General features: G+C 46.4%; 1 protein-coding gene across 9 annotated transcripts in view; it reads right to left on the bottom strand.

Annotated features, from left to right (window-relative positions):
- The window catches only part of ANK3 (ankyrin 3), a 353,783-nt gene that overhangs the window by 197,314 nt on the left and 137,764 nt on the right, over positions 1–18,705 (bottom strand). For all 9 annotated transcript variants that reach the window (XM_070057690.1, XM_051823304.2, XM_051823298.2 and 6 more), the window contains exon 7: positions 17,918–18,016. In XM_070057690.1, coding sequence (XP_069913791.1) covers positions 17,918–18,016 — 99 coding nt within the window. The remainder of the gene's footprint in view (positions 1–17,917; positions 18,017–18,705) is intronic.

The raw sequence follows: 18,705 nt of genomic DNA on the forward strand, positions 1-18,705 counted from the left end.
CAGAGGGTCTTAGAAGAGAAAATACATCCAGCTAGCAAGTCTCTTCTCAACTTGTAAAAATACTGGTTCAAGGTCTGAATCCTAATAACAGTCTCCACAAAGGAAATGCTACTGACAGAATTTCCCACCCCAAAAAAACAGTATAGACAAAGCTAATAGAAATATTAAATGCCTAAAATAAAACAGTAGCAAGTCCAACTCTGTCATGTTCAAAAAGAAGGACTTACGGATTCCTTTCATATTTCTTTGAAAGTGCTGATATTAATACTCATTCAAAAGTAGCCTGATGTGGCAGGCATTTGATGCAGCAGGTTGGGATGGCCACATCCTAAATCAGAGCTCTTTCATTTTGGATTCAGCTTCTTGCTTATGCACATCCTTGGAGGTAGCAGATGATGGACCAAGTACTTGGGTCCCTGCCATTGACATGGGAGACCTAGATGGAGTTCTGGGTGCATGGATTCAGACTGACCCAGTCCTGGCTGCTGTAAACTCTTGAGCTGTGAACCAGGAGAAGAAAGATTTCTATCTGTCTCTGCCTTTCGGATGAAAATAAAAATAAATAAATTTTTTAAATGTTAGGACTAGCATTGTGGCATAGTAGGCTAAGCCTCCACCTGTGGCACCTGCATCCCATAGGGGCGTCAGTTCATGTCCTGGCTGCTCCACTTCTGATCTAGCTCCCTGCTAATGCACCTGGAAAAGCAGCAGAAGATGGCCCAACTCCTTGGACCACTGCACCATGTGGGAGGATCCTGGCCAGCAGGAAAATTTGGGGAGAGATCCAGAGAGATCCAGAGAAAGGAAGACCTCTCTCTGTGTCTCTCCCTTTAACTCTGCCTTTCAAATAAATAAATACATCTTAAAAAAAAAGTTAGACACATCTTTGAATTCAGAGACAGAAATGGAACTGAAGAAGCCACTAAAATTCAACTGTAACCATTGCTTTCTATACCCTGAAGAAAATCATTTTATAATTTTAAATTATTTGAGTTGATCTAATGGTATTAGACATCCTATAAGGTGTCGCTCCCCCTCTTCATGGAGGAACGACACCAAGCCCCTGCGCTGTTCTTTCGTCTGCTCGGCCCTCCCCGGGTTTGCTGCTGGTTCTTCCCGGGTTGGCTACTATCCCTTCCACCTCCGTGGAAGGGCAGTTCCCCCTGGCCGCATTCCCCACTTCCGCAGGGGAGCGGCACACCGCCGGCCGGCTTTCTCGGGGGCTGCACGGGTTCCCTTAGATGTTCCCCATAGATGTTCCTGGTGCATGCCGTCTCTCTCCTCCTTTATAGTCCTCCTCCGCCAATCCCAACTCGGCTGCCCACACGCCGAGTACGCTGCTCTCCTCCAATCAGGAGCAAGTCCTACAGTTTATTAGTTGAACTGGAGGCAGCTGTGCGGAAGCTATTTACTTCTCTCCCAGCGCCATATTGTGGGAGAGCAGATGCATAGAATAAGTCTTAATTCCAGTAACTCAGTCTAGTCCGGATTGCTCCCCACATAAGGTTTCTAACAAGTGCTATAACTTTAATTATAATAATAAAATAAATCTGGGGCCAGCATTGTAGCATAGCAGGTAAAACTGTCGCCTGTGATGCAGGCATCCTGTATAGGTGCCGATTCGTGTCCTGTCTGCTCCAATTTATCTCCCTGCTAATGACCTGGGAAAAGCACCGGAATATGGCCCAAGTACTTGGGCTCCTGCACCCACAAGGGAGACCCGGATTAAGCTCATAGAGCCTGGCTTCAGCCTGGCCCAGCCCTGGCTGTTGTGGCCATTTGGGGAGTGAACCAGTGGATGGAAGATCTGCCCCCTCCCTTCTCTCTGTAACTCTGCCTTTCAAATAAAGAAAGAAATCTTTATAAAAACAAAACATGGCTGGCGCCGCGGCTCACTAGGCTAATCCTCCGCCTTGCGGCGCCGGCACACCGGGTTCTAGTCCCGGTCGGGGCGCCGGATTCTGTCCCGGTTGCCCCTCTTCCAGGTCAGCTCTCTGCTGTGGCCAGGGAGTGCATTGGAGGATAGCCCAAGTGCTTGGGCCCTGCACCCCATGGGAGACCAGGAGAAGTACCTGGCTCCTGCCATCGGATCAGCGTGGTGCGCCGGCCGCAGCATGCTGGCCGCGGCGGCCATTGGAGGGTGAACCAACGGCAAAAGGAAGACCTTTCTCTCTGTCTCTCTCTCTCACTGTCCACTCTGCCTGTCAAAAAAAAAAAAAAAAACAAAAAAAAACAAAACAAAACAAAAAAAAAACATGCCTTTGACTACCACATCAAAAATTCTTAAATACAAAAATATTAAGGAACATCAAAAATTTTCTACACTCTATCACTTCTGATAACCCTGGAACTAAATCAATTTTGGTGTTGAAGATTTTTCATTCCCCTCTAGATAAATCACCTCTTGCTGATGTCTGACATGTCAGTTAACTTGAAACTGCTGGTTCTCAGGGAACGTGTGCTTACTAGGCCTTTGGATAAATTAGATGCTTGCTGAAGCTTCAAATATGTCAAGAAATGAATATGGTGTCTTTGAAGTTTCTACAGAAAGATTGCTCTGGAAAAACAGAATTGGAGAATGGCTTCTCCGTGTGCACACGTAGCCTGAGGAGCTGGATCCAGGGACCAGAAGACTCAGCTATTGCTCAGGGCCAAGACTCCATTCTCCATTCTGGGTGCTGCTGCGTCCCCCTGCCCACTGCACTGACTTCCCCACTGCTCTGCCAGAGCCACCAGCTCTGACAGTCACGCACAGAGGCACACAGACATGAGTCCGAATGTCAGCATTCAAGTCCCGTTCTGCTACTCGGCTCTCCAAAGGACCTGGGACCAATAATTCCTTGGGCTTCCACTTGCTCATTGTGGGGAGCAACCCGGACTGGACTGAGTTACTGGAATTAAGACTTATTCTATGCATCTGCTCTCCCACAATATGGCGCTGGGAGAGGAGGCAACAGCTTCTACGCAGCTGCCTCCAGTTCAACCAATAAACTGTAGGACCTACTCCTGATTGGAGGAGAGCGGCGTGCTCGGCGTGTGGGCAGCCGAGTTAGGATTGGCGGAGGAGGACTATAAAGGAGGAGAGAGATGGCATGCACCGGGAACATCTAAGGGGAACACCTGTGCAGCCCCCGAGAGAGCCGGCCGGCGGTGTGCCGCTCCCCCGCGGAAGTGGGGAATGTGGCAGGGGGAACCGCCCTTCCACGGAGGTGGAAGGGACGGTAGCCAACCCGGGAAGAACCAGCAGCAAACCCGGGGAGGGCCGAGCAGACGAAAGAACAGCGCAGGGTCCTGTGTTGCTCCTCCACGAAGAGGGGGAGCGACAGCTCATCTGTAAAAATGTCTGTTCTTACAGGTTTCAAATGATGTTTTGTACATAAAAATATTTTATGATTCATAAAATATTGGTAAATTCAAGATTATTAAGGAGTTATAAAAATGACTGTTGTAAGTCAATGCTTTTTTTTAAAGACTTCTCTGATTCAACGTTGGGTGATTTATATAGAAACAGATGTTCACAGCACGGCCTTGGTCAATATTTTCTAAATTTGCCTGTTCAGAAGAATCACCTGGGGAACTTGTGAAAAACACTCGTGTCAAATGCCCACTGGGGGACTTAATGAGTCAGAATTTTAACAGAGAAACTTCAAGAAACCTCTGCTAAGAAACTGTTGAAAATTTTGTTGTCAATTTTCAAAATTACTCCATGCAGGCAGAAGCCTGCTTTATATATGTTTCTTATCAGAAAAATGTGTTTTTGTTATAAGATCATCAAGTCCCCAAATGTCAGGAGTTATTATAAACCTGAAAGTCAAACAGAGAGAGAGAGAGAATGAATTTTCTACCTATTGGTTCAATCCCTAAATGCCCACAACAGCCATGATTTGTCCAGGCTGAAACCATGAACCTGGAACTCAACCTGGGTTTCACATGTGGGCGGTTGGGACCCAATTTCTTGAACCAGTATTTGCTGTCTTCCAGGATGCACATTAGCAGGAAGCTGCAACTGAAGTGCTGCTGGGACTTGAACTCAGACACTCCGATGTGGGATGTGAGCATCCCGAGTGGCATCTTAACTACTATGCCAAATACCTGCCCCAAAGAATCCATTTCAAAGCATAATACCTAGGGGCTCAAAAATGTATTGATTTCATCTTACAATCCTGGCATAAGGAGAGAATCAGTCTCCAGGTCTCCCCAGAACAGTGGCCGTCGGCTCTAGTTTACTTGTCATGACCGTGGATTAAGTCCAGAGCCACAGTAAGTATAAACAACGCAGGCTAAATTTAGGTTATCTTACTGTTTTTTGTTGTCTTGTTTTACTCTTCTGTTTCTTAGCCTAAGCTCTGCCACTTTAGAATTGTGTGGCTTTGCACAGGTTATTTAACCTCTTTGTTCACTGTATAAAATACAAATCCCATCCTCACCTCACAGGATTCCTGGGGGGAAGAAATGAAACAGCGTGCAGGCGACTTGTTGCAGCACCTGGTACCTAGTAGTAAAGGAAAGCTATGATCCCTAGTTAGTTTGAATTTTGCTCGATTTTTTTCCACCTCACATTTTAAAATCTTGGTAGTGAGAGTTGAACGGGTGATGAGGCCAAGGCAACTTCAGCTGGCTGACAAGGTCACAGCAGAAGGTCTGTCTCAGCAAGGCATGAGAAGGACAGCTGCGGTCCTCTTGGTGGTTTTAGGTTTGATGGGAACTACAAGCTGGAGCTTCCTGGTGGCCCTGCTAATGATTGCTGTATTCCTAATTTTATAGAAGAGCACTTAGTCTCATAACCTCCAAAATGTCCATTGCCTTGTAGAATTTTAATCAAGCAGAATGTTAGTGTAGAAGAAAGGGTTAATGCCTTATGCAAGGTTGAGCTGTTTGTAGAAAAGAATTAAAAGGCAACAGGCTCTCTGGTATATACTTCCCACTAGAATAAAGATAGATGTTAATAAAGCTTTAATTCACTATATGCTACAAATACTACAATGGTTAGGATGTCAAAACTGTAAAATAGATCGAAGTAAACCTTTAAATAAGTGCAATAAAAAATTAAAGAATTACAGAAAAAAATTGCAAAGAAGGGATACATTTTAAAAAGGGTCTGCTTGGAACTTGGGGCTTCTAGTAAAGATTAGATTCGGAAGGTACTATTCTAGCCTATATAGCCAATTTCTGCATAGTTCAGCAGCACTGGAGGCCTTGGCTTGTGTGGGCAGCCTGTTATCTTGCACCTGTCTGTGATTGTAACCCATGCCCTGAGTATGCCCTTAAAAATCAAAAAAATTGTAATTAGAAAAAATGGACAACAGGCTTTTCATTGTAAGAAGAAAAAATCATTGTGTGGCTTATAATATAAAAATAAAAATAAAATAAATAAAAATAAAAATAAATAAAAATAAAATCTGGTGCTCAAAAGCCAGAGCCATGCCATCAGCCTTTGCTGGTCTCCGGCAAACAGGACTTTGGGGGCTTCCAGCCCAACTAGATGACACGCAGTGCCCTCTCCGGGGCGATCTCAGGCTGGGTGTGAACTCTTAGGCCTTCCTCCCCTTCCTGGGACATCTCATTGCTCTGTCTCTTGGCTGTAAGACATTCAAGGCAGCATGTGTCAGTGAGGGCATCACTGGCATGTTGGTTGGGACCAGTTATTTGCATGGTACTGTCTCATGTGTTGAAGCCACTTTGGACCACTGTAACAATCAAAAAATCCTTCTAGAACTTTCCAAGTACTCTAAAGAAAGAGACGCTCTCCGTCCCACTGGGGATCCAGGGGTCGAGGGAGACCCTAGAAAGGCCACATCCAAGCAAAAGAGCATCACACAGGGCTGGCATGCTGCTCCCTACCTCCAGGTCTTCCTCCATGTGACTGGACACTCACACACAGCTCACAGCCCAATCTCCCCATTTCTGCTTCATACGGACCAGAGCACATCTGAAATACTATTGTCATCACTGCACTTCTCAGTTTGAAGACCGAAAATGATGCCCTTCTTCCTGCACATCCACCTGGCGTTCAACGAACCCCTTCCCCACAGGCTACCTCCCCATCTCTAGTCTCATTCCACACTTGCGTCCACTCTTTAGACTCCATTTCTTGGAGCTGATTCTAATCCTTATATTTTCATCCCATCCAAGCTTCTCAACTGTTTCACTCTTTCTTGTTGACTGTGCTAGTCTATGTTCCTTTCCTACATGGACTTGTATTCTTTCTTGTTGACTGTGCTGGTCTATGTTCCTTTCCTACATGGACTTGTATTCTGGCCTTCCCTGTGTCCAGAGGGGTTTACCCTTGGCTGCCCTGAGGTCCTGCCAAGTCCTAATCTCATCCATCTGGGTTCCCTTTGCTCTGCTTGGATATTTGGCAAACTGCAGAGGAAGAAGAACACCACTGTGCATTGCCAGGGATGAACCTGCCGTGCTCAAAGTGGGGACCAGAATGCAATTGAGCTCACGCAAATCTGCTGAGGGCAGTCAACATGGACCACATGCAGGAACACGTGGCCCACAGGGGCTCAGCCTGGCCACAGCAGCCCCTTGTCTCTACTGGTATTCATTAGAGGGAATAAAAACTCCACAGCCCGCAGATAATTCTCTTGTAAAAGACACACACATAGGGGGCTGGAGTTCTGGTGTAGTAGGTAAAGCTGCTGCCTGCGATACCGGCATCCCATATGGGTGCTGGTTTAAGTCCCAGTTGCTCCACTTCTGATCCAGCTCCCTAATGGCCTGGGAAATACAGCAGATGGCCCAAGTGTTTGGAGCCCTGCCAGCCACATTGGAGATCCGGATTAAGCTCTTGGCACCAGCCTGGCCCAGTGCTGGCCATTGTGGCCATCTGAGGAGTGAACCACAGGATGGAAGATCTGTCTGTCTCTACTTCTCTAACTCTGACTTTCTAAATAAATAAATCTAACAACAACAAACCAAACACATAAAGGGAGCTCTCCCAGCTTTTACCTTAATTGAGCTTTATCTCACAGAATTTCTAAACAGGATTTATTCAGGTCATTTAAAAACGTTCTCAGAGCCACAGCTGTCGAGTGGCACTGCAGGATGCACGGCACATTTTCAAGGAGGAAAAGTCAAAGGAAGAGAAACGGGCACCTTCCAATCGCTGTGACTTTTCATCAGAGTTCTCAGCATCAAACCACGCTCTTAGCGTCAGTCTCTCAGAGGCTGATCTCATGCTGACAAACACCCCTGCACACAACGCAGCTCAAACACTCGGGGAAGCAACCCTCGTGACGACCCCCGGGAGTGCAGTGGAGAAATGCCATGATGAGCCCCCTGCTTGACACGTGTCCTGCTGTACAAAGAATGAGCCCTACAACGAGTGGGTCTCCCCAGGAAAGCGGTGGCAGTCACCACAAACACATCCTCTCCCGCCCACGTGTTGTGCTACATTCGTGCGATTTACATGAATGATTTAATTTAGTCATCATCATGATGGGATGCGCTTGGTGCTATTATTGGACCCATTTTATGGCTGATAACGCAGATGCATTAGCAACCTGCGCGACAGTCCACAGGGGAAGCCGCAGGGGCAGCGTGGGAGGCCCACAGTCTGATGTTAAAGCGGGCTGCTTTGTCACTGTACTCTGTCTCCTCTCCCGTGAGGACGGTCTCCATCGCAGGCTGAGTGAGGAAGCATCCATCTGAGGCTGACCGACATCTCTCTCACTTGACTATAAAGAAAACTGGCAGCCCAGGTGATGAGCAAACTTGCCCCGGACTACATCAGTGACCAATGACAGGGCCAGGATGAGCAGCCAGGGCCACCACCATGTATCCCTCTGCTCAGTCTACGCTGCGGCCACTTAGAAATCACCTTTAGTAGTGGGTATTGTGGCGTAGCGAGGAAAGCTGCCACCTGGCTGCTCCACTTCTGATCCAGCTCCCGGCTAATGACCTGGGAAAAGCAGTGGAAGATGGCCCAAGTGCTTGGGCCGCTGCCACCCACGTGAGAAACCCGGATGAAACTTCTGGCTCCTTGTTTCGGCCTGGCTTAGCCCTGGCCGTTGTGGTCCTCTGGAGAGTGAACCAGCAAATGGAAAGTCTGTGTTTCTCCCTTTCTGTAATTCTGGCTTTCAAATAAACAAACAAATCTTAAAAAAAAAAAAAAGAAATCTCACCTTTGTAGGTGAGGAGCAACACAGATCCCAAACCACACAGTAAGATGTTAATGAAGTTCAAATATACAAATGGATTTAAGATAAACAGATTTCTTTTCAAAATGTATGCAGGCAATTCTCTTTTGAAGTGGCATTCAGGGAATTAAAAAGGATGGGGAATGAAATTGCTGGCATGCTCACAAAAGAGAACCTTTATAAAAGGGTCACCCCCTCCACTCTGCCTACCTCGCACAAACTTACTGGCTGTGTTCCTCCCAAGGTATTTCTATCTCCATGGCAACAAGAATATTAGCGCAGTAGCCACACGGCTACTTTCCTGTGATTCACATTCCTTTGCGCTAATGCTCTCAGATCTCAATTTTCACCGAGAAGGAGGTTTATATAACCCATCAAAAAAATAAATAAATAAAAGCAACCATCTTTGTCATTAATGCTGTTGATTCAATACTAGGAAATAAACTGAAGGATATTTAAAAATACATATCAATAAAAAGAGATGTGTTTGCGGGTGGGTGTGTGTGTGTGTGGTTTCCTCAAGGGTGAACATTCAAATGCTAACCAAAATAGAAAAGGACTGTTAGGGATGACTTTTCTCTTCTTTCTTTCGCTTTACTGTATTCTCTTCTAAAAATGAATTCTAAAATGGAGATTTTTTTTTTGAAAATACATTTGCGAAGGCACTGCTACACAAACCAATGCAGACTCTCAGAAGCCCTGCACCATATACTACTATTTTAAAAAGCCACACTCTTACCAGAGCAAAGTTTACCTCTCCTTCACAAAATTCACATCACTTCTCTTCTTTCTAGCAATCTCTGGTGGTCGCCTTCACAGCCCTGGAGCCTGGGGCTCTGGTTACAACACCCTGAATGGCACAAAGCTTTACCGTAGCCTGAATGACTGGTCTTCTGCTCCAGTTTGTCTGCATGGCTGGACAAGTCTCCTTAATGTTCGAGCAAACTTGCTCCCTGGCCTCCAACATCGGATTCAGTGCACTGGCCTAAAATTCCATTAGAATCCTAGAGATTTTTCATCTCTTTCAATGCAGCTGTTTCAGATTGGGAAGAAGCTCCTAATAGCAGGTGAGGTTCAGCTTGAAGTAAGAGGGGTTCTGATAGGCTCGGGAGAGAACTGGGGCTTGAAGCAAGCAGGAGTGTAAAAGCGCTGGCTCCAGGTGCCCTAGAAGTGATTCATGCATTTTTTCCTGTTTTTAAAAATTTCTTTTTACTTGAGAGGGAGGGAAGGAGAGGGGGAGAGAGAGAGGGAGAGAGAGAAAGAGAAAGTAAGAGAGAGACAGAGACACAGAGAGAGAGAGAGAGAGAGAGACAAAGGTCCCCAAATGTCTGCAATGGCTAGGCAGAAGCTAAAGCCAGAAGCTGGGAAAACACCCAGACTTCCCACATAGGTGGCAGGAACCCAAGTACTTAAGCCATCATGGCTGCATCCCAGGGTGTGCATTAGCAGGAAGCTGGAAGGAGGAGTGGAGCTGAGACTTGAACTCAATCAATCATTTCAATACGGGATGTGAGAATCTTAACTGGCCCCTTAATGGCCAGATGCAATGCTTGCCCCGGTTCATTCCTTTTTTTTTTTTTTTTTTTTTTGACAGGCAGAGTGGACAGTGAGAGAGAGAGAGAGAGAGAGAGAGGTCTTCCTTTGCCGTTGGTTCACCCTCCAATGGCCGCCGCGGCCAGCATGCTGCGGCCGGCGCACCACGCTGATCCGAAGGCAGGAGCCAGGTACTTATCCTGGTCTCCCATGGGGTGCAGGGCCTAAGCACTTGGGTCATCCTCCACTGCACTCCCTGGTCACTGCAGAGAGCTGGCCTTGGAAGAGGGACAACCGGGACAGAATCCGGCGCCCTGACCGGGACTAGAACCCGGTGTGCCGGCGCCACAAGGCAGAGGATTTGCCTACTGAGCCGCGGCGCCAGCCTCCCAGTTCATTCTTGATAGCAAAATATATCAAGGCCATCCAGTGTAAGGGGCTGGGTTAATCTCCAGGGAATCCAAAACACGTAAGATGAACGGGTCTATCCTTGAGGAACTGAAGTCTTCTACATGAGGCAAAGAATAAGATATGGGAGGGAGCTATAAATATATTTATTTATATTACTACTTCAGCTCTCCTAGGATTGCAGTGTAAGGTACCTACCCAAGAAGCTGGAACTTAGTAAATGCTTAATGAATTTTAACTTGAAACAAATCATTACCATCCTGAATTTCACCTGCGGAAGAAATGAAAGGACTGACATTGACGGAGCACTTATTTTGTAACAGGCAGAGTCCTGGATGTCTCCACATTTCCTGAACGGAGAGCAGCTGATCATCCCGGGGACTCCATCCCTCGTTACAGGAAGGCAGGCAGGCAGGCAGGCAGGCAGACGACAGCCCATGAGGCAGCCAAAGCAGAGATCCTGCCGGCTTGCTTGTACAACGGCAGGCAAAGCCCAGCCTTCGGAAGTGGCAGGCCTGTCTCTCCTAAAAAAGACCTGGACAGCGAGAACGCAGCCTCTGTGACTAACGTGTCCTTGTCCTTCCCTGGAAGGTGGAGGGGATTAAGCTCATGGTGAAGTCATTAGCACAGAACCAGGCACAGGGCGAACACCTGGAGGCCAGATGTGAAGTAGACAGAGGGGAAGACTGGTCATCCCTCAAGGGTCTCAGACAGACACAGGGTGCAAAATGGACACTGCCATATCAGTAATGTGGCATTCGGGGCCTACTGTGAGGGTGCCCACATGCCGGGGGTAGGGCGGGGAGAGCAACCATCTTCCCTATGGGGAACCTTATGTATTCGGATCATTATGACGAAGGGAAGGAGGGCACCAACTTTCAATGATGATGGAGACATGGTCTAATGCAGTCACCACCAGCCACGTGAAGCTACTGAGCCCTGGAAATGCTCTTGAGAATGAAAAATTTCAACTTTCTGTTTTATTTAACAGTAGTATCCATTAAGTTAACGGCTACTGAATTGAGATAGCTCAGATGTAGACAAGAGAGCTTTTCCCTACCCCACTGAAACTGAGCAGTCAGTAGCAGGCACAGATTCTGGCTCAGAGAGGCCTGGGCTCAGGCAGAGAAAGGAGTTGGACGGATGGTCACAGGAGGTCCCCGGAGAAAGGAGACACAGCCTGGCCTTTGGGGACACCCTCCGTGCTTTGAATGTCCTCTGCCAATCCCCGAGTTGGTCAGAACGTGCTGTTTAGTTTTGTGCCTGGATTTAGTTGTGCTTTGGAGAACTGAGGGAGAAACTATTTTATGATTTAGTATTGTGGTACCTGAACAAATTGCTAGAGCAAGGACTAGGAGAGTACTAAGTACTCTAGTATTAGTAATAAGTAATCAGAGTAGAATAAAGAAGTTATTTAAGTCTGACTTTTCAAGCCTAGCTCATGAAAATACTCTATAAAGGGTGTTGGATTGAATTGGATTTAGAAAAGAAATTTCTGGACACTCTTTGTCCAGACATCGCATTGCTCATGCATGTGCTGAACCATGTCAGCCTCCTGTTTAGGCAGAAAATAAGTTTGGCATTTTTATTTTTCCACCAATATGTTTACTATTCTAGTATCTAAAAACACTATTCTCATTTTATCCTAAAATTAAGATATCTTAATAAAATAACCTTGTGTATGATTTCATTGAGTTCCAAATGTGATCCAGCACCTGTTAAAACATTGTTTAAAACACAATGTGGGGGTCCATGCTGTGGCATAGTGGGTAAAGCCACCCCCTGCAGTGCCGGCATCCCATATGGGTGCCTTTTTGAGTTATGGCTGCTCCACTTCTGATCCAGCTCTCTGCTGTGGCCTGGGAAAGCAGTAGAAGATGGCCCAAGTCCTTGGGGTCCTGCACCTGTGTGGGACCTGGAAGAAGCTCCTGGCTCCTGGCTTCGGATCAGCTCAGCTCCAGCCATTGTGGCCATTTGGGAAGTGAAACAGTGGATGGAAGACCTCTCTCTTTGCCTCTGCCTCTCCGTAACTTTGCCTTTCAAAAAGCACATAAAATCTTTTTTTTTTTTTTTTTAAACAGGCAGAATGGACAGTGAGAGAGAGAAAGAGAGAAAGGTCTTCCTTTACCGTTGTTTCACCCTCCAATGGCTGCTGCAGCTGGTACACTGTGCTGATCCGAAGGCAGGAGCCAGGTGCTTCTCCTGGTCTCCCATGCGGGTGCAGGGCCCAAGCACTTGGGCCATCCTCCACTGCACTCCCTGGCCACAGCAGAGAGCTGGCCTGGAAGAGGGGCAACCAGGACAGAATCCGGCGCCCCGACCGGGACTAGAACCCGGTGTTCTGGCGCCGCAGGCGGAGGTTTAGCCTAGTGAGCCGCAGCGCCGGCCAACACATAAAATCTTAAAAATGAAAACAAAAACAAAGTAATGTGTAGAAGCCCACATGGTGGCGCAGTGGGTTAAGCCACCACCTGCAACGCTGGCATTCCAGACTGGAGCACTGGTGCAAATCCTGGCTGCCCTGCCTTCAATCCAGTTCCTTTGTAATGTTCCTGGGAAAGCAGTGGGAGATAGCCCAAGTCTTTGGGCCCCTGCCACCCACGTGGAGACCCAAATGGAGTTTGAGGTTTCTGTCTTCTGCCTGGCCCAGCCCTGGCCATTATAGCCATTTGGGGACTGAACCAGTGGGTAGAAGATCTCTCTCTTCTCTCTCTGTCATTCTGCATGTAGAATAAATAAATCTAAAAAAGGCTACAATGTGCAAATGCATACATATGTTATATATACACACATATATGTACCAAACAGTAGCCCATAAATAAATGCTTGTTAAATTTTTTAAAGCGATAAAAATAAAAATAGTATAATAAAAAGTGGTGAAAAGATTAAAATATCTGATATGTGAGAAGGGCAATTCCAAGGACACTGAGCTGTGGTACACATTCCAAATTCTACTGTACACAATGGAAATGTGATAAGCTAAGTCCCTGGGCAGTCTCTCAGCTTCCCTGGACAAAGTGCCTTCACAGAGGGTGATTAGCACCGTAGGCAGTACGGAGCAGAACTGAGCCGTTTGCAGTACAGTAATTAAAGAAAACGTGAACTTTTAGCTCACTAATCCTTAAAAGGATTCAGGGAGAGGCATTGTGGTGTGGTGGGTTCCCAACATCCCATATCAGTGTGCCACGTTCAGCTGAGTTCCAGGTACTCAGCTTCTGATCCAACTCCCTGCTGATGTGCTTGGGAGGCGGTGGGTGATGGCCCACCAGACTGGGCCCCTGCCACCTTTGTGGGAGACCCAGATGGAGATCCTGACTTCTGGCTTGGGCTGGGTCAGCCCTAGCTCCTGTAGGCATTCATAGAGTTAATCAGTGGATGGAAGATTCTCTCTCTCTCTCTCTCTCTCATATTACTCTTTCCAGTAGATGAAAATAAACAAACTTAAAAAAGAATTCATATATAAAAATCACATTTAGTTATTTCATAGAAAAATTCTCACTAGATAACCATAGCATTTCCTTTGTCAGAAAGTGAAAACCACATAATCCACGCTTCCCTTTCCACTTTATTAAAGCTGTTAAGGTCTAGTTGTACTCACTAGTTCATTGCACCTGTTAGTAACATGTTGCTGTCCCATCCTTTGTTATATGTATTTTTAAATTTAATTTAATTAATTTATTTGAAAGGCAAAGAGACAGACATTCCCTCATCTGACGGCTCACTTCCCAGATGCCCCTAATAGCAGGGAATGGGACTGGCTGAACAGGAACAGGGGACTCCATTTGGGTCTCCCACATTGGTAGCAAGGAAGCTGGAACTGGGAGTGGATCTGAGACGTGAACCCAGGGATTCCAATATGTAATCTATAAACCACCTGAAATCCTTTTGGAAACAACAGCAGTATCTAACCCAAATACATAAATCCCTAATCCTTTCAGAGGATGAACCAGAAAGTACTAGACACAGCAGGACTAATAGAAGGATACTTCATTCAATTTTCATCTCAAAATGGGAAATTGAATAACAATTTACAAGGAAAGGTTAATGACACAAGTGAAGATTAAGTTAGGTGGTCCATTATATTTGATGAAAAAACTCCTAGGCAGCATAGTATTAATCTAGCTTCATCAATCAATAAAAGGAGCTTTTCAGGCATCCACGTAATATCATTTGGCCTCTAGTTACTCTAGTGCATAAATGCTCTTTACTGGAATGATAATCAGTAGTGGCTCCGATGTGCCTTAGTTACATTCTTTTCCCCAAGAGAGCAAGGGCCAGACATCAATCCAAACAGTGTCAACGCCCTCTCGGCAGACTGGATTCAAAGAATGAAGAATGCTGACGCTGCATTGCAGCCTTCAGCAGCTACTGCACTAACTGCCTGCAATGATCCCAAAAGGCTGAGCAGGTCTCCACAGGTAACCCAAAAGAAAACGCTGAAGACGTCAGATGGGGGCCTTATACGTGCATAGCAAAATCACAATGCAAAAATCAGAACTGGCACCGTAATAAAAATCTAAGGAAAGGTATGCACAGAACAGGTGAGTAAGCTATCCGTTGGCTGCCAGGATTGCTCGCTGGGGGTGTTCATTCACCGCCATTTGGGACCTGCAGCTCTCTCGCTACATGTATTAGGCAGCACCACACTGAAGCACAGAAAGCGATCTGTTCTGAGGTGTACTCTGTAGTTACACTGTATTTGTTTCTGCTTCTTATCTGCTTTGGAAATGGACATCTACTATATGCAGGAAATGCTCCCAGAGGGTTGTCCTTGTCCCTCCCCCTCAGCAGGTGACCTGGGTCACACCCTCAGCCCCCAGTGCTACAATGAACCACAGGAAGGCACCTGGCTTCCTCCGCCTTTCAGTGATCTCTATTTATTTGGAAGAGAGTTACAGAGAGACGTAGAGACAGAGAGGTCTTCCATCCCAAGTGCCCTCTTCTACTGCTTTCCCAGGCCATAGCAGAGAGCTGGATTGGAAAAGGAGCAGCCGGGACTAGAACTGGCGGCCATATGGGATGCCGGCAATGCAGGCTGGGGCTTTAACCCACTGCACCACAGCACCTCTATTGTTTCTTAATCTATCCCTGACACCTCATCCACACCGCCCTCCATAGCTGGCTCTCCAGCCTATGACTTCCAATTACCATCTGCAGCTAGGTCTCAGCCAACAAAAGCTTACTGATGCTCCCCTTGTTCTGACCACATAGAACTTGTTCCCATCTGGGTTCCAGGGCCTCTTACTTGCACCTGCTACATTCCTGAGAGCACCTGACCTAGGAAGACCCTGCTGCGGTTTGTGGAAAGGTAAGGCCTCTGTAGTACAGAGGCAGCGATGCAGCACTTTAACGGAATGCAATTACCAGAGATTGGGAATCTAGAATGGGTTTTCCGAGACAGCCAGCAGCTGCCTCGCTTTAATCTCTCTGTGAAGAGTTAGTCTCAGACACCCTACAGCAAGCCATCAATCACCTACTGCAGAGAGAAGCTGGGGTTATCTGGGTGTAAGCTGCAGCACCAATCTCCTGCAAATGATAAGCAAACACCCCCACAGCCTGCAGCTCAGAATGAGGTTAGGCCTCATTAATTAGGAAGACTGGGGTTTCTCAATCAGTGTAAAGTCTGAATTCTAATACATTTTGAACAAAAGCACGATGCGATTATTTTGCATCCTGTGTGCTTACTCAGGCAAGGTTAACAACGTGTGAGGCTGAGGTCTCCGCTGATCTTTAATCAATAGGCGAGCGGCTGCTCTGGACTTGCTGGAAGAAGCCTGAAAATCCCTGTCATTTGTCCTCTTCAATTGCTAAAGCATCTCCGTATCTTCAACGGCACAAAGGGGACTTCCAACAGCACCCTGACATGGGCTTTCCAAATGTCCTCATTAGAAGATGTGACTTAATGAGGTTTTTATTATACTGTGAATTACAGACATAAAGCCAGAAGAATGTCTCCTGAAATGAACTCTTAGTTTTAAGATTGACATGATTGACATGCGCTGTTTATACTCGGCTTAAAGAAGTGCTTAACTGTGTCCTTTAAAATGTCAAATTAGCCCTTGGATCTGCCACAGCAAGGATTTAGTTAATGCAATGAGAAGGAAATTCTAGAATAAAACCAAGTGACTGGCACTCTCCAGTCATTTAAACCGATAAACCCAACAGGGCAGCAAATAGCTTTCATCTTACTACAGTCCCAACTCTTATTAATTTTTATAGAACTAGTGGACTTACAAGAGGAAAGGAAAAACGAGTTCCTTTAAGTTGCCCAAGGCAGAGTAGTGGAGCGCTTGAGCTTTGGAGCTGCACTTCTGCCTCCTGCCCCTTCTGACCTCCTCTCCGGGATCCCGGGGCAGCCCCTTACCTCTCAGCCTCCGTTTCCTCTTTGGTAAAACAGGGATGACACTTCTCTCCAAGGCAGGAAAATGAGGTCACACGCTTAGCCCGGCATCTCGCAACCAGTAACTCCTTCAAAAAGGCTCTGACATTTACTGCTGCTACCCCCGCCACCCGCCCCAGCTATGATGGGTTCTATGCCCCGTCAGTCCCACTTCTCATCTACCAAGTGAGACTCTCACAAAGCAATACTTCAGATGTCATGTTCACAACAGCACCGCTGTGGCCGCTGATGCCAGGGACTTTGCACACACCACCTCTCAGTTCTCACGGCGACTCCAGGATGGAGACGGGGATGCTATTTTAGCATGAGTATTTACTGCTTAATCTCATCACTCCTACTAACTCATCTTCTAAACGAGGAAACTGACACAGAAAAGTTAAAGCCAAAAATTTGAACGCGCAGGGTCTAAATCCCAAACCCAGACTTCTAGCTCTTCACTCCACTTCCAATGTCCTATTTATCTATGACAAAGTTTCATTCATCCACCCATCCGTCCATCAGTTCATTCATTTAAAAGGCAGAGAGACAGGGAGATCTCTCATCTGTTGGTTCATTCCCCAAATGCTTGCAACAGCCAGGCTAGGCCAGGCTGAAGCCAGGAGCCAGAAACTCCATCTGGTCTTCCACATGTGTGGCAGGGACCCAGTCACTTCAGGCATCACTGCTGCCTGCCGGGGTGTACACAGCATGAAGTTGGAATTGGGAGCAGAGCTGGGACTTGAACTCAGTTACTCTGATATGAGATGTGGATGTCCCAAGTGGCATATTAACCACTGTGGCAAATGCCTGTCCCTGAGAACACTTCTGATAACCATCACTTCTGATAACTCATCACTAGACTAGATTTCTATTCAGAATAGTGTGGCTGGGTTTGAATGTCCAAGTGTTGCCATGTGGTGGTACATAGGTCACTGCTATTTCTTCCTCCAGTGAATATGAGCTTACTCAGGGGCCGGAATTCTGTTACTAATTATGGAAGCTTGTAGGGGACAGAAGATAAAAATCAGAAGACATTCTCTGTTATTTTCTTTCTTAAGTTTGAGCCTTATCTGGATATTCCAACACATTCCCACTTGTAAGGTTATGATCTTGCCCTCCAGAGCACCAGGAAGGCCATCTGATCAACTGCTGACAGTCACAGAAATTTCAACAGAAAGAACCATTTGTGGTTACCACACCTTGGATAGATGCACTTGCGTTTTTTATCACACAGCCCACCCAGCACTCCTGACCTTGCTTCTCTGTTCAGTTAGGAAACAAGCCACCTATGGAAAAAGGAAGACAATGCCCTCGGATAGGCAGAAAAGCATAGCTTTCCCTGGCTGGACGTGGACTCTCGGAGCTCACATGTCCCTGCCTGCTCCTCACGTGGGGATATGAGAGTTGACAAGCATTTCAAATGCTTTCAAGGCACGACATACTGTGCTCTTACCCTTGCAGTGAAATCCACAGCAGCCGCTCGGTTTAACAGCAACGTGGCTACGTTGATATTCCCATAGTGAGCAGCTATGTGGAGCGGAGTGAAGCCACTCTGTAAAGAAAACACAGCAGATGCTCAATTGATTCCCTCGTCCGACAGGTTAATATCACGACTCTACCCAAATAAAAATGAGGAAGCAAAATAGGTTGAGATCCACATTCCATTCTGTCCTAGATTTCGATCAGTGCCAATTGCTCATAGGCAAAAGACTAGCCAGGGAAGAACCAAGGGTGAAGACTGAACCATTGTAGTAATCCAGAACTACAGAGGCCAACGTTTGGAAAAGTCAACATACGGGTGACGAGAAGAAGCTTTGTAGCTCATAGCAAGCGTGATTAGTGCCACTCTTTTGATATTAATAGAATCGCCCACTGAAACTCTATCAAATTCAATTTGTGTTACTTAGCAGATTCAAGTTAACCAATAGCCAATGCCAATTTTGAGGACAAAAGAATTGTTTTGGGAAGAGGTACTGCCATAAAATAGATTTTGTATAACGGGCAACTGTATTCCATAAAGGCTCCATGAGTTCATCTCTTCATTAGCAAATGCCTGTTCAGTAACACATTTTGGGGGATCATTTCTACCACAGTCATTTTACTTCCTTAAAAATTGCTAAACATGCAGCGATTCATTTAGTCCCCAAAGATTGAAACCTTATGGAACTAGATGCGTTTCGAGGTTGTTAGCAAGCTTCTTAGCCATGCTAGCTCTCTCATCGAGTCTTGTGGAGGGGAGGT

This window comes from Oryctolagus cuniculus, chromosome 15, assembly GCF_964237555.1.
Source record: "Oryctolagus cuniculus chromosome 15, mOryCun1.1, whole genome shotgun sequence".
Classification (NCBI taxonomy): domain Eukaryota; kingdom Metazoa; phylum Chordata; class Mammalia; order Lagomorpha; family Leporidae; genus Oryctolagus; species Oryctolagus cuniculus.